The sequence below is a fragment of the Sarcophilus harrisii genome, chromosome 3, assembly GCF_902635505.1.
Source record: "Sarcophilus harrisii chromosome 3, mSarHar1.11, whole genome shotgun sequence".
NCBI classification, from domain to species: domain Eukaryota; kingdom Metazoa; phylum Chordata; class Mammalia; order Dasyuromorphia; family Dasyuridae; genus Sarcophilus; species Sarcophilus harrisii.
Window position 1 is genome coordinate 427,638,093 of NC_045428.1, and position 16,466 is coordinate 427,654,558.

The 16,466-nt window shown below is 35.9% G+C and overlaps 1 protein-coding gene across 6 annotated transcripts in view; it reads left to right on the forward strand.

Moving 5' to 3' along the window:
• Positions 1-9,440: 9,440 nt before the first annotated feature.
• The window catches only part of SPART (spartin), a 55,426-nt gene continuing 48,400 nt past the window's right edge, over positions 9,441-16,466 (forward strand). Inside the window, exon 1 of one of the 6 annotated variants that reach the window (XM_031960699.1) lies at positions 9,441-9,547. In XM_031960699.1, coding sequence (XP_031816559.1) covers positions 9,538-9,547 — 10 coding nt within the window. In that variant the 5' untranslated portion in view covers positions 9,441-9,537. The other 5 variants (XM_031960695.1, XM_031960698.1, XM_023499206.2 and 2 more) reach the window with 5 other exon arrangements.

Genomic DNA, 16,466 nt, shown 5'->3' on the forward strand with positions numbered 1-16,466 from the left:
TAGCTTTTCCTGTCATGGTAGCCAATCTGAGAGGCATGTAGCAGTACCTCAGAGTTGTCTTAATTTAACGCAAGGAACTTCTAAGAGAAGTTTTTTAGATTTCTGGTTAACTTCAAATTCTCTGAAAATGGTTATTTCAAAACCCATTCAGCATATTATTTAACATTTAGTGCATCATGATCTTGTTGTTTAATCAATATGACCTACAGTTTTCTTAAAATACTTAAAGCTGGATTTTCAAAACCTACCATTTTCCTGCACCTAGGTTTAGCTGTGCCCTTCAGGTCTTTTACCTTATGTCTCTTTACTAGTTCACCTGCATGGGAAAGGGAAGCACAGTATGAGAGTACCTGCTTCATCTTGTCTTCTCTCCAATATCAGCCCTGAGTTCATTTTAGGCACAATGATTTGTAGACTTTTTCTTTTTAGATCTAAAGCCTATGATATGGGTTTAGTTATTTGAGAGAGAATTTTTTTGAGGAATTATATTTCTCAAGTTTGAATCCAGGTATGGATGAGGACCAATAAATTATAAAACCTATCATCCCAGAGAAATGCTACAGAACTACAGAAGGTGGAGGCTTGTTCATCTGGGCAAAAAGAAGTTTGAAGGATGGCTTTTTGAGCTCTGCTTAAGGTTAGATCCTTCTAACTTAACTCCCCAAATTGTGCTCCTTTCTGAAGAAATGATTACCCACCTATTCTTGAGTCTGTCAAGGAGGTGGAAGCCATGGTTTTCATACCTTAAATCAAACAGCTAAGGATGCTTTTTCTTGGCCCTGCTCTTTTCTCTTTATAGCAAATTTCAATATTTAGAGCAAGTGGTCAGCTTAAAAGTCATGAGCAAAAGTGAAAATATAAAGTCTTCCTGTTTTCTCTCTGAAAATATGTAGTAATTAAATGGCTATTTTTCATCATTGGGTAGGTGAATGTTTGTGATGACCGCATATTTTAAAATCAGCCGGAGTCAGGAATTCAGGTTAAGGGAAAATCCTTGATCTTTATTCTTTGCCAAGGTGAAGGGGGATGGCGATAGGAAGTGAGAGCAGTCGAGACACAAACCCAACCAGCAGTCTCTCTGCCTCTCCCCACCCACCAAAATCGTCTCTACATCATTTCCTATACAACACACCAAAATTTGCACAAAGAGTGGGTGGGGGCCATTCTTTCTCCAAGCATATATTAATAGAGTATCATCCAATTGCTATTTAGCCTCGTGTGCTTGGGACCTCATTGCATCAACTCGAGCTGCAGCCCATTACATCTCCCACTTTCTTTTGTTTTAGAACACAGGTGGTCACGCCATCCCTGACTTCTCAGGGAGGTGAGAGTCCCCAAGGGGAGGTGATCACACCCTCCCTGACTTCTCAGGAAAGGAGGTGGTGAAAGCACTAAAAAGGAGATGATCACGCACTCCCCGACATCTCATGAAGGGATATGAAAAGCACCAAAGGGAAGTGTGGATTGCTAGCGGATTTCTGGGCTGAAGGGTATTATTAGAAATAGGTATGTACAAACCCATCAGCATGGGAGGTATTACACAAGCACATAGCAATAATGCAGAGACTATTAGTGATGACTCTCCCCACAGTCAGTGCAGGCTCGATGTGATGCAACAAACATGAATTGTATATGCCAGTAGTGGTATAACAAACAATATAAATCAACATGGTGTTGTAAAAGATTTTCAGAAATCCTAGAAGGAGGGTATATAAACAACAGTCATACATACGCCTTCTTCAGCAACCAAGAACTAGTCCAAAACCAATCTATTGTCCATTGCTTCACATGTCAGGGAATCCAATGATCCCCCCCCAAGTTTTTGAAATCCTGCAACAGTCCTTTTATGTGTTAGAGAATCCAACGATTCTAGCAGATTTTGAAGTCCTGCAACAATCTTATCATTTCTCAGAGAATCCAATGATTCCTGAGGGCTTTCAAGTCCTACAACAGTCTTATGTCTCAGAGAATTTAATGATTCCTGAGGGTTTTCAAGTTCTACAACAATCTTATGTCTCAGAGAATCCAATGATTCCTGAGGGTTTTCAAGTCCTACAACAGTCTTATCATGGCTCAGAGAATCCAATGATTCCTGAGGGTTTTGAAGTCCAACAATTTTTGATATCCATCAGTCAAACACCATAACTGCCATGCTCTTTCAGTGGTGAGCACAATCAGCAACAAATGTTTGGCATAATTATCTGCCTGCTACTAGAGATACATCTTACTAGAAATGTTTGTATAAGGTCTTTAAATCTTTCAGAATGAAAGAACCTTTAATTACTGATACAACTGTTTGTGAGACTCAGCTGCTATTCTTATGCAGTATAGTTTAAAGTAGAGAATTTTTGTGCTGTTTTCCTAAGAAATGTAACAAGTTTTTTGTTATGTCGATGAAAAAAGTCAATTCTATTTAAACTAATGGGGAACATGTTTGTCCTATGTGTCTGTGGGCACAAGCATGTTCTTATAACTTATTTGATAACCACAGACCAAGCCAAAGGAAATTGGCTTACAGATGCAGCCACAAAACAGACTGTTATGACACTGGCCTTCTTACTCCCTTATTTCTCCAGGAAATGGACTTTTGATTAGAGGGCCATCCCAAGTAGAGAACTCTGGAAACCAACTGATGAGGTTTGGCGCAGGGCAGAGAGTTGTGGGAACCCCTTCTGGTTGGCGCAGGTCCTTTGAAAAAGAATTTACAAACCAGAAAAGTTAGACTGGCAAAAAGAAGTTTATTGTTGTACCTGAAAAGTCAGCTTTTGCTAGGAGGCTAAATTCCAAGTGACAAAATCCTGGCAGAGAGATAAACAGAGGTATGTTAACACTGAAAAGGGGATCTCTTCTCAGCAGGTAGGGTCCTGGCAGGCAGCTATGCCAAGGAGAGAGAGGGGTTCCTTGACAAGGCGTGGTCCTGCTTTGGGCCTCTGCCAGATTCTGACAGAGAAGGAGGTGGAGAGAGATAAAGAGGGGTTAATGCTAAAAAAGAGAATGTTTTCTTAGCAGGCAGGGGGTCTTTGCAGGCAATTATGCCAAGGAGAGGTCCCTTGGTCTGGCATGCTACTGCTTTTTAGTTCCTCTGCAAAGAAATGAGTTTAAATTTGCAGTTTTTATAAGGAAATCTGAGACAGAAATTTCAAACTAAGGAGATTCTCTCAATGCTGTCACTGCCCTCAGGCTTAGATTTCCAATAGAATGGGACCATTTACTGGGAGTGGTCCTGAGCCAATTTTCAGCTCAATAGAGGTTGATAGCCCACCAAGATAACAGAATGAAACCACTTTATCTTGATTCCCTGAGGCAGGCATCTCCCAGGAGAGTTTCAAGGACAGTTTCTCAAGTGTTCCTCCCAAAGTCAAAGGACAGCTTCAGGGTTCCCCCCATCAGTAGGACTCCTTCTTTACCATTTTTTCCCAAATAGTTTAAATAGGATTGGGATTAAGTGTTCATTAAATGTTTGGTAAAGTCTCTTATAAATCCTTCTGATTTTTTGTTAAGAGAAATTTTTCTTAGCTCATGACTTCAACTTCTTTTTCTAAGATAGGGTTATTTAAGGATGCTATTTCCTTTTCTATTAATCTTTATTATCTTTACAATTATTCATTCATTTCACTTAGGTTGTCAGTTTTAATGACAATATAAGTGGGGAAAATAAAAATTGCTTCAATTTCATCTTCATTAGTAGTACATTCACCCTTTTCATTTTTGAAACTGTTAATTTCATTTTCTTTTATTTTTTTTAATCAAATAAAACAATAAATTTATTGAGTTTTTCTTCCCATAAAACCAGCTCTTAGTTTTATTAATTCAGTGGTTCTTTTTAGGTTTCGATTTTATTAACCTCTCCTTTGATTTTCTTTATTTTCATTTTGAGAATTTTTTATTTGTTCTTTTTCTAGTTTTTTTTTTTTTTCTTTTTAGTTACATGCTCAATTCAGTGATCTGCTCTTTCTCCTGAAGCTGCCACTACAAAGTCCTACCACTGGTGCTACATCCACATGGGTCTCATGCCAGCCTCTATACCATTGTCACAGATCTCACCTTCCTACCTCCTAAGATGTCTTGTGTTAAAGGAATGTCTCACTCTGACCTTTTGTTAGGTCTGTCATTCCAGAATTCAATTTGAGGAATTATTTTAAAGTTTTTTTGAAGGGGAATATTGGGAGAGGTCAACTATAGTGCTTTTTGGCTTACCTTTTTCCCCATAATAGCTCACATTTATGTAACACTTTAAGGTTTAGAAAATACATTTGATCCTTGCATCTCTGAAGTAGGTACTATTATCCCCCTTTCATAAACAAGGAAACAAGCACAAAGAATTAAGTGACTTGTTGAGAATAAGGAGTCTTATCATTTCGTCAACAAACATTTATTAAGTGCCTACTGTGTATCAAGCACTGAGATAAGTTCTATGGTACACAGACAAAAAGTCCCTCACTGACAGCATTCCATCCCCTATGCCATGCTCCAGGAATCTATCTAGTATTTGGAACTAGTAGTAAGTATGCAGGAGGAGCTTATAGATTTGATGCTGTTTTTGTGTTTTTTAGCAAGCTAATTTAACAGGGAAAATAACTAACAATAACAAAACAAGCAAGCATATTTTAGTTAATATGATTTCCAAAGTTCCCAAAACTAAAATATTTTCCTTCCTTCTAGTATAAATTGAGTATTTGAAATTCCTGTTAGCATCATTCATTATAATGTATTAGAAAGCCAGTAAAGTTTCCTAGTAGAAGTGCTACCTAACTACTTTCACAGCTGTGAAACATTTATCTGCTACTCCAGTAACATTTGGTTTCTAGACAAATTCTACTACTGTGGCAAGTGGAAAAAATCTAGTATCCATTGCCCTGATAAGATCCACGATAACATAAGCCAATCAGGATGCTGCAATTGAAGACACAATGAAAGCCAGATCTGCAGATGAGAAGTCCACTTGAATTCTACTATCTCATAACAATTAAGAAATAACTACACATGATACTCTGCTATCACCATCCACAGTAATGACTAAAGTTCTTCTCATCCCCTCCTGATTCTTTCTCAGGAGCTAGGTTAGAATAGCTCTCTCTCTTTTTGATATTGCTATATACTTGCATTAAGAGATTCTGAATTGGCTTGTTATTTTATAGATCAATTATAGGATATGATCAAGTTATCTTTGAATAACTTTTTTTTGGCCCCCAGAAATACATGGTATATTTTTAAATTTAAATTTAAAAATTATTGGGCATATATTTTCTCTTTTTGCCCCATTCCCTAATTTAAAAAGAAAAAAAAAAACTTTTACAATAAATATGCATAGTTTTACAAAAGTAAAGAAAAATAAACTATAAGACCCCTCCCGTCCAAAAAAAGTCTTTTTCTTGAGTCCTTAACTTCTCTATCAGGATCTATGTGCACAAACATATTTACAACACCACTCTTTTTGTAGTGACAAAGAATTGGAAATTGAGTGGACGCCCATGAATTGGGAAATAACTGAACAAGTTGTATTAAACAATTGTGATGGAATACTAGTGTATCATAAGAAATAACAAGCAGAATGATTTCAAAAAAACCTGAAAAGATTGACATAAACTTGGGCAAAGTGAAATGAGCAGAACCAAGAACATTGTGCAATAGTAACAGTACTATTGTAAGGATAATCAACTGTGAAAGACTGGACAATTTTATCAAGACAATGATCAAGACAATTCCAAAAGACTCATGATTAAAAATGCTATTCACTTACAGAGAACAAACTGATGAACTCTGAACACTGAAGCATACTTTTATCACTTTATTTTGCTCCTTTGGGGTGTGTGTGTGTGTGTGTGTGTGTGTGTGTTTACAAAATAGCTAATCTGGAACTACATTTAACAAGATTTCACATGTATAATTAACATCAAACTGCTTCCCTTTTCAAGGAGGGCAGAGAGATGCAAAGGAGAGAATTTGGAACTCAAAAAAATTTTAAAATGAACAAAATATTTTTTTACATGTGATTGGGAAATATTTAACAAAATAAAAAATATAAATTTTTAAATTTATTTTTTATTTTTTCACTTTTTTTTTTTTTAAATTAAAGCTTTTTATTTACAAAACACATACATGGGTAATTTTTCAACATTGACCCTTGTAATACCTTGTATTCCAAATTTTCCTCTCCTCCCCTCCTCCCACAGATGCAGGTAATCCAACACATGTTAAATATGTTAAAATATGTTAAATCCAACATATGCATATATATATTTATACAGTTATCTTGCTGCACAAGAAAAATCAGATTGAGAAGGAAAAAAAATGAGAAAAGAAATGCAAGCAAACAACAGAATGAAAATGCTATGTTGTGGTCCACACTCAATTCCTACAGTTCTCTCTCTGATTGTAGATGGCTTTCTTCATCACAAGAACTGATCTGAATTATCTCATTGTTGGAAATCAGAAATGATCATCAAATAGTCTTGTTGTTGCTGTATATATTGATCTCCTGGTTCTGCTCATTTCACTTAGTATCAGTTTATGTAAGTATCTCTAGGCCTCTGAAATACTCCTGCTAATTGTTTCTTACAGAACAACAACAGAATTCCATAACATTCATATACCATAACTCATTCAGCCATTTTCCAACTGATGGCCATCCATTCAGTTTCTACTTTCTTGCCATTACAAAAAGTGCTGCCACAAACATTTTTGCGCATGTGGGTCTATTTCCCTCCTTTAATATCTTTTTGGGATATAAGCCCAGTAGAGACACTGCTGGATCAAAGTGTATCACAGTTTGATAACTTTTTGAGCATAGTTCCAAATTGCTCTCCAGAATGGTTGGGTTCACAATTCCACCAACAATAAAAAAATACATAAATTTAAAAAGAGAAAAGCCATTAATATACTTTTAGTATAATGGCATTCCCTTTAATTCAATGACTTCTAAAATTGATTCAGGACTTTTCACACCTATACTAAAGGATATGGTTGATTGGAATTATAAAGAAAAAATTATTTACATCTTTTGACCCAGAAATTCTACTATTGGGACTATTTACCTCAAGAAGGAAGATGCAGTCACAAAAACATTCCAGAATAGCAATGTTTGTATATAAAGACTAGAAATGCAATAAGTTCTTAGCAATAGCTAATGCTTTTATGAGATAATGCAAAGTAAAGAAAGCAAAGTCAAAAGTTCAAGGATTACTATGTTTAAAAAGGTAACAATGAAAAACACCAAATCTAGTCAAATACATCACTCAGTGTTAGAACCACCGTATGGTTCAAATGTGAAGGATTCATCTCTCCTATTTTTGTCAAATTTCCTAAATATGTTAAAATATTATTTAAATGTCATCATTAGGAGTATTTGTAGTATGTCATAAGTAGATTCAATATGTATCAATAAATCTTAAAAAAAAAAAAAAGAAAACGTTTTGTCAACTGAAAAAATACATTTTAAGTTTCACAAAGCATTTCATTACAGAATCATTTTATAGATAAACTTAGGCCCAGAGAGCCTGACTTGTTTAAAATTACCCAGCTAATAAGTGGCAGAACTAGAGACTCAAAATCAGGTCCTTTGATTGTAAATTCAGTGCTCTTTCCACACTGCTGCAGTTTCAAATGAGGTTTTACTTTATTCAAACCTCTGATTGTTTGTTCTTATCTTTCAAAAGGATTAGCAGGTAACATCTTGACAAATAAAATAGGGTAAAGTGGCTTAGTCAAGTTTATTTTTGCCCTTAAAATTGCAAACATAATTAAACATTTTTAAATTAACCATAATTAAAACATTATATTTAAAAGATCAAATCAGAAAACATTTAGATCAATAGTAAAAAATTAATTTTTCTGTGAAGGATACTATAGATTATATTTTCTGTTATTTAAAATATATTGTAAATTTTGAGGCACTTTGAAGAAAATTTTGAGGAAGAGAATAGTGCTTTTCGAGTAGGTGTGGGTATAAGGAAATTGGAGTTAAGCGTCTTCTCCAGGTTCACACGGTATCTCTGAGTGATTGAATCTGGATTTGAATTCTGGTCTTTCTGACTCCAGGAGTGGTGCTTTACCCCCTTTGCCACCTCCCTGCCCCGGAAATAAATTCTCTTTCCTTTTCCTAGCCAGATGATACATTTTTTTGGTTATAAGGGGAAAACACTTAATTTTTTCATTTTCTAAGATTTCTTGACACCCTGAATTTACAACTTTAACAATAAAAAAGAAAAACCTTGTATTGGCCACATTAAAAAAATATATACATTTCATTTGCCACCCTAAATCTATTACTTCTCTGTCAGGAGGTAGGTAGCGTGTATGAGCAATAGTCTTAATTTATACAACCTAATTTCCTTAATTTCTGTAACGATAATAGACATTTATTGTACTGTATTGTATATGTACTGTATATGTTTATAAACTAATGTTATAAAGTTTAAATACTTACTTCACTACAAAAAAGAAATTGAAGCTTAGGGATGTTGTCATTCTCATAGCCACAAAACTAGTAAATATCATTGAGTGCTTTTATATCCCAAGCTCTTTCTACTATACCTTGTGGGGACCTTATATTTTACATAAAGTTGTAATTATCCATTTGGAAAATTTGCAAGGTATTGGACTTTGACAACTTTCTCTTAAAAAAAAGCCAAAATATTTATAGCAATAGTTTATAAATTATATATATATATAGATATACATATATCTATATATTATATTATATATTATATATAATTAAATATATAGATATATATCTATATATTATATATAATTATATATAATATATAGATATATATCTATATATTATATATAATTATATATATTATATAATATATTATAATATTATATATAATTAAATATATAGATATATATCTATATATTATATATATATAATTATATATATTATATATTATATTATATATAATTAAATATATAGATATATATCTATATATTATATTATATATAATTATATATAATATATAGATATATATCTATATATTATATTATATATAATTATATATATTATATATTATTATATTATATATAATTAAATATATAGATATTCATATATATCTATATATCTATGTCTACATATAGCTTAAAATTTTTTTTTTTGGTAAGGCAATTGGGGTTAAGTGACTTGCCCAGAGTCAAACAGGCCACATTTGAACTCAGGACCTCCGGACTCTAGGCTGGTGCGCTATCCATTGCACCATTTAGCTTCCCATATATGGTCACATATATACATATGTAAATACCTTATAAAATATAAAATCCAAATATACAAATGTATTAAACATTTAACATAATAGCCTTTTCAAGTCTTAAAGCGCTATATAAATACAAGCTATCATATAACACGAAGGAAAATTTTAAACACCACCCCCTAGTGGAGAAGCAGGAGGCCGACAACTGCCTCCCCTAGAACTTTCTGTCGGGTGCTCCCACTAATGGCCCGGGGCGCTTGCTCGCAGTTCAAGGCCAGCAGCTCTGTCTCCGGGACTAAACCTGCAGGATGAGCACGCCCCTTAGTCTGTGTCCAGAGCGCCTGCGCAAAGGATGAGGCTAAGTGAGAGGCGGGGAAACTGGTTTGGGAAAGGAGGGGGCGTGGTTGTAGGCGGCCTGGGCCTAGTCCGTAGTAAATAAAACCCAAGTTGCTGCTCACGCATTGACTCTAGTTATCGCGCTGAGGCTTCTATCACGCGCTCGCTCGGGGATAGCTGGGCGGCGAGTTTCAGCCGTGTGCGGAAAGGGCGAAAGGCTATAATTGAGGGGGCGGGGGTAAAAGGGCAGCGGGCGTGTGGTAAAGTCAGCCCTGGCTGGTGACACCGGAGAGCACGGTTCAGGTTTCGGGGAGCTCATGGTCAACCCACGGGCCCTGGGCGGGGAGGGTTCGAGGTCGGCCGTTGGAACTGGGCCGGCGGGCGAACGGTGTCTGACCGCGCTGGGTCGAGTCTCTCCTCGCCTCCTCCCTGGGACGCTGGTTGGGCAGACGTCACGAGCCTGACCTACCCGAGGGGCGGGGGAGAGGACCGCGGAGAACTTTGGAATTTTCCCCCACCCTAAGAGAGCAGGCCTCTGGCTTCTCGCCGCAGGTGGCCCTGGACAGTGTGAGCGCGCCCATCTCCAGGCGGCGTCTCCATCTCTCTCAGAGGCCATCGTTCTCGGAGGCGCTGACCAGCCAGAGGTTGGAAAGGTAAACATCCGGGGCGAGTTATATCCCGGGGACTGTTGGCCTTTGCCAGCGCAGAGCTCTTGGTGCGGGCACGTGCTGAGTCAGCGCGGAAGCGACTCGGGCAGAATGTGACCGGTATTGGGGGAGATGGGGCGGAAGAAGAGGCGTGCCAAAATGCTGAGTTACCGTTTCTCTGCCCAGCGCTCCTACCCCCACCCCCGCCCTTCTCTGCACTCGTCCATCCTGGAAACCAGGAACGCGCGGCGAAGCTAACTGCCCAAAGGCATCTTTCTGGCTGAATACAGTCTAGGAGTCGGATCCATTCCAGTATAGTCAGCAAATTGGGAGAGCGCCTTCCTGTCTTTCTCATTATGCAGATTTCGCCGAGTTCTAAACTGTCTTGGTCCAATAAGATCCATTGTTGTTGTTCAGTCGGTCTGACTCCTTGAGTCTTAGGCTTCCGCAAACAAGAATTCTCTCCCCCACCAAGAACTTTACAAACTCCCTCCCGTTTTGATCTTGGTGACTCAGTAAACTTTTACTAAGCGCCTTCCGCGGGCCAGGCACCTTGCTAACCTCCAGGGACACAAAAAAGAAGCAAAAGATAGTCCCTGCAAGAGAGTTTACAATCTAATGATTCAATCCAACGATTGAAACTGTCAGGGAGAAGTTGCACCAGCAAAAAGGCATATATACAAAACCGGTGGAAATACCAGAAATCAAGGCTTAAGTCAACATCTTTGTTACTGTGTCTTTTCTGAATCATGATTAGTAAGGATGTTGCTGTTTATCTCGAAACTTGACTATTTGTATCTATAGTCAGTGCATGGCTAATAGCTCCCGTTCCATTTTACTGTTTAAATAAGGGACTTTTTTATGCCTCTTATACAAGTTATCACTTGTAACTTGATGTATGTGTTTGAGGCTCCGCATTTTGTCTGAAGTATAGTAGTAAGTATAGTATATAGTATAGTCTATATAGATATATATTTATATAGTATAAGTAGTAAGTCTCAAAAATATAGTTAGATAAGTATTCGTATTTATTATATATATTTCAAGAAATAATTTGAATTTTTTTATTATAGCTTTTTATTTACAAATTATATGCATGGGTAATTTTTCAGCATTGATAATTGCAAAACCTTTTGTTTCAATTTTTCCCCTCTTACCCCCCACCCCCTCCCCCAGATGGCAAGTTGACCAATACATGTAAATATGTTAAAGTATAAGTTAAATACAATATATGTATACATGTCCATACAGTTAATAATTTAAATTTCATTGGAAAAAAAGGATGAAATGTCATTAAAGAAACCATTTCCTACTGTATCATTCTCTTTTAGTCGATAAAGGAAGAACTTGATTGAAATTGGGAGCAAGCAGACACATTTTTGCTGCTTTTACTAATAAAATTAGTTTTTAAGTAAAATCTTTTTTGAAGCTGTAGGGATTTGGAAAGAGCATTGGATTTATAATTAAAGGATCTGGCTTTGAGACTTACCCCTGCTGCTTTTAAATTGATTGATCTATAAAATGGGGTAATGGTATGTTATAGTCCTGCTACTATAATGAAAAATTACTTTGTAAAACTTAAAGTGCTATATAAATTTATTTTTTATATTTTGTTTCCACTTATGACATCCCAACAAACTCCCTTAATGATCACATTTAAGTCATGCAAACAAACATATATATACATATATATATATATATATATATATATATATATATATAGTCCAGAAAATTTGCTGAAAACAGGAGTGATTAAAAAAAAAGAAGGGAATGGATCTAAGTGAACCTTTGGTTCAGATTTAGCATTGTATTCAAACAGAGTTTGGGAGCCTTTCATTGTCATCTTTTAGGTGATCAATGTCCTTTTGATTTTGACCCCTAGTCTGAGTTATTTAACAAAAGCCATTAAGCATTATTGAGCACATACTTTGTTTCTAGCTTTTTTTGTTGTTATAAAAATTGCTCTTCTGGAATATTTTTGGGCCTATTGGTCTTTTCTTTCTGTCAATAATCTTGAGGTAAATAGTCTCAGTAGTAGAATTTCAAGACGCATTATTGAGCACATACTTTGTTTCCAGCTTTTTTGTTGTTATAAAAATTGCTCTTCTGGAATATTTTTGGGCCTATTGGTCTTTTCTTTTTATCAATAATCTTGAGGTAAATAGTCTCAGTAGTAGAATTTCTAGGTCAGAGCATGTAAATAATTTAGTAATTTTTCTTGCATACATCCAAATTAAAATTAAACCTCAACAAATAAAGTATAGAACATAGCATTTTCATGCTTTTTGTTGATGTTTGCTTACATTTTGTTTTCCTTCTCAGGTTTTTTTTTTTCCTTTTCTAGATCTGATATTTCTTGTGCAGCAAGATAACCAATACATATATTGGATTTAACATATATTTTAATGTATTTAACATATATTGGACTATCTGCCATCTAGGGGCGGGGGTGGGGGAAAGGAGGGAAAAATTTGGAACAGAAAGTTTTGCAAGGATCAATGTTGAAAAATTACTCATGCATATGTTTGTAAATAAAAAGCTTTAATTAAAAAAAAGAAAAAAAAAAACAAGTGATGTATAGGTTGAGGTTTTATTTTTTCTTTTAAATAACTTCAGCTTTTTAAAAGCATTTCTTTAGTTTTCCCTAATACAGAATATTTGGCAAAGTTGTAGGGGGAAAATTATGGAAGCAAATGTCCTTCGACATTTCCAGAACATTAAATATTATTAAGTGTTCCAATGGATGGCATATGCATTTTAACCAAAATCATTAAGGAACAGCCTTAATTAGTTCAAGGACTCTTAACCTTGGACATTACAGATTTCAGGAGGTCTTCTGTAGTTGGATGAAAAAATTCTATCATTTTTATTAACATCTAATTGAAATCAAAAATTTCCCTTCAGTTTTGAACATAGCCAACAAAACATTCAGAGAAAGGGTACATGGTTTTCACAGACTGCCAAAGATGTTTATGACACTTAAGTTTAATAACTCTAGTTTAATGGAAATCAAACAGACCACAGGGTGGTTCAGTGGATAGAGCCTTGGGCTTAGAGTCAGGAAGACAAGTTCAAATGCAGTCTTGATGAGATCTAGATGTAGGGTTGTCAGGGAACCAAATGATGAGATTGGGGTTCCTGGTGGTCAGGGAGTTAAATGATAAGGTTAGTGGCAGGTTCGGGGTTCAGGGAACCAAATGAAGAGATTTGGCTCCCCTAAATCCCCTTGGGATTCGGCATATAAGTAGGGAGTTTGGGGAACCCCCCCTTCTGGTGGCACAGAGATCCTTCCTAAAGGAATTTACAAATCCGAAAAAGCTAGAGATAAAAAGAAGTTTATTATTGGCATTGGGCAGTCAGCCTTTGCTGTGCATGAATAGAAAGGCTGAATTCCTTAATGGCCAAATCCCAGCAGGGAACTAAAGTTTAGAGAAATCCTGACAGAGAGGCATAAAGTCTTGTTAGGGAAATGGGTGAGGGAGAAAGAGGGTAGCGCTGGAAGAGAATATTGTTGCAGACAGAGTTTGCTATGCCAGGAAGAGTTTCCTTGGCATTTTAGCTCCTCTGCAAAAAGAGGGTTTAAGATTGGCTCTTTTATAATAGAAGCTTTGGCTACAAGCCAAAGGGGGCTAGTGGAGGTTAGTGGATGGAATTCCAAGTTGGCTCTTTTTATCTACAAAGCTGGGTTTCACCTTGAGCTGGAATTGAGAAAATCTTAGAATTGAATGGGTGTAAGGGCAACTAGGTGGCACAGAGTACCAACCCTGAAGTCAGAAGGACCTGAGTTCAAATGTGGTGTCAGACCTAACTTAACACTTCCTAGCTGTGTGACCCTGGGCAAGTCACTGAACCCCAAATGCCTCAGCCAGAAAAAGAATTATACTATAATATTATTCCTAAAGCCAGGAGACTTTAGTGTCATTGACAAACACATTATTAGAACAATAGCACTCCTAAAGCCTGGGGGACTCAGGATTACTGCTGTATTTCTCCTAGAAGCTGCACCCCTATCAAGAGAACTTGAGTTTCTGATCTGTTAAAAAGTTGCCTTTTTGTATATACCCACTATGTAAACTTTTGCTTAACATTTATAGGCTTCAGTTTCCTTATCTGGAGAAAAGGAGGTTGAACTAAATGACTTATTTCCCTTCCTTGAAGTCTGTAGTCTCATGTTTTGATTTAATGTGTTTCTTTTGTCACATAGCATTTAAAATAACATATTTTACTATCTAGAGACAGGTAGGTGGTACAGATAGAGCAAAGAAAGATTCAAATTTCAGAATTCAAAGCTAGCCCCAGATCTTTGCTGCCTGTATGACCCTGACAATTCACTTAATTTTGTTTGCCTCAGTCCTTGATCTGTAAAGTGAGCTGAAGAAGGAAATTACAAACTATTCCAGTGTAACACCAAATGGGGTTAGAAAGCGCCAGACCCTATTGAAAAATGACTAAAAAAATTTTGCTATCTCTGCATTTTCCTTTATCTAGGGACATTTTGATATTCTATACTACATTGAGAAGAAACAGCATGGCATGATAGCAGGCAAGCTTTGGAACCAGGAGGACTTGGTGGCTTTAAATTCTGCCTTTGGTCCTCTTATCCTCATCCTGTAATCAAGTCATCTAATGGTTGTGTTCCAGGCAAATCACTAAGAATATAGACGGGTAGCTAGGTGGTACAGTAGATTGAGAAACTGGCTCTGTATTCAGAAGGACCTGAGTTCAAATGTAGTCTTAGATAACTTCCAAGCTGTGTGACCCTGGGACAAGTCACTTAATCCAGATTACCTGTATAAATAATTAATTTATTTAAAGAAAAGTATGATTGTAGGCCATTCACATTGGTAAAATCAGAGGTCTGAACCTATTTCCTCCCTACTATTGCCTGTTTTGATATATACTATTTTCAGTACTCCATTTTAAAAATTCAAGTATATAGTACCCATGGTGTCCTGTTTTTTAAAAGAAATTTTATATATGTTTTTCATTAGTAAAAAAACCCCACATTATTTCATTATATCTATAATTGTGCTAAGCATTGTATTTGGAAATCACAAACTTTGGTAATCAAAGCTTTTATTGCTCTTTCTTATAAAAAAAGATCAACTAATTTCTTATTTAGAAATTCATGTGTGGCTTTCCAGGAAATCTCCCAACTTTTGAGTAGATTGCACTTCTAAATTACTTTTCATAAGTCAAATTGGAACACATTTTTCCACAGAAACTTATGACCAGGTTTCTACTTACACAAATCTGTTTTTAATGTAATTGCTGCTATTAACTTCTAGGGTATAGCTAAAGGTTTGAGAATTTGACCTGTTACCTATAGTAGGCTACGAGAAAGATTTCAGCAGGAAGAAAATTAATACGGATATATACAATTATAAAATAATATTAATATTTACTATTAATTATGTGAGCCCATCAGACTCTCCTATTCAATATGAGGGCAGACTTGACAGCTTGCTAGCCATCTGGCTATTGGTAGCAAATGACTTAGGTATTATCATATTTCATTCCTTTTGCTTAGTAGAATGTAACAAGTTCCTCTAAGTCAGATGATCTCAGGAAGGGATAAGAATGGGGAACTAGAAGTAATGTAATTAGATTGGGAAAAAATAAGAGTAGGATTTTTCTAATGACAACTAACCTATTGCCTTGAAGGGAGACAATATACATCTTAAATCTCTTATATCTTCATGAGATTGTCTGGGGAAAAAAAAAAACCATGAAATATGAGGAAGATTATAATTCATTCTCAAACAAACTGGAAAGAGCTGAACATCTTTCTTTTATTCTCTTCTTTCCCCCCCTTCAACTCTTCTTCCGTAATATTACCCAAAAGGGGAAATGTTGTGAATTTTGGGTCAAAGATGATTGACTTTTGAATTGAAAGTCAGAAAAATAAAGGAGATAGAAAGCTAGAGGTTAGGCTTAGTAGTATCTTCCATACTGCCAGATCTTAAAAACCAGGGTCCTAAATGGGCTAGCAGGATCCCTGGAGAACCATAATAGCTAACTTGATAACATTTACTAGCATTTTAAAGTTAATATTTACAAAACATTTTTTGCATGTATTAATCATTTGATCTTCACAACCTTATGAGATAGCTACTATAAAAGTTATCTCTGCTAAATAGGTGAGGAAATTGAGGTACAGATATTGAATTGCCTATTATTACAAGGCTTAGAATTGTCAGAGGTGGCTCATAAATAGCTCTCTCCTTGTCACAAGGAGTCCTTTCAGCCTTCATGACCAAAGAACATGATTGTTTTTTTTCACATCCTTATATGCATG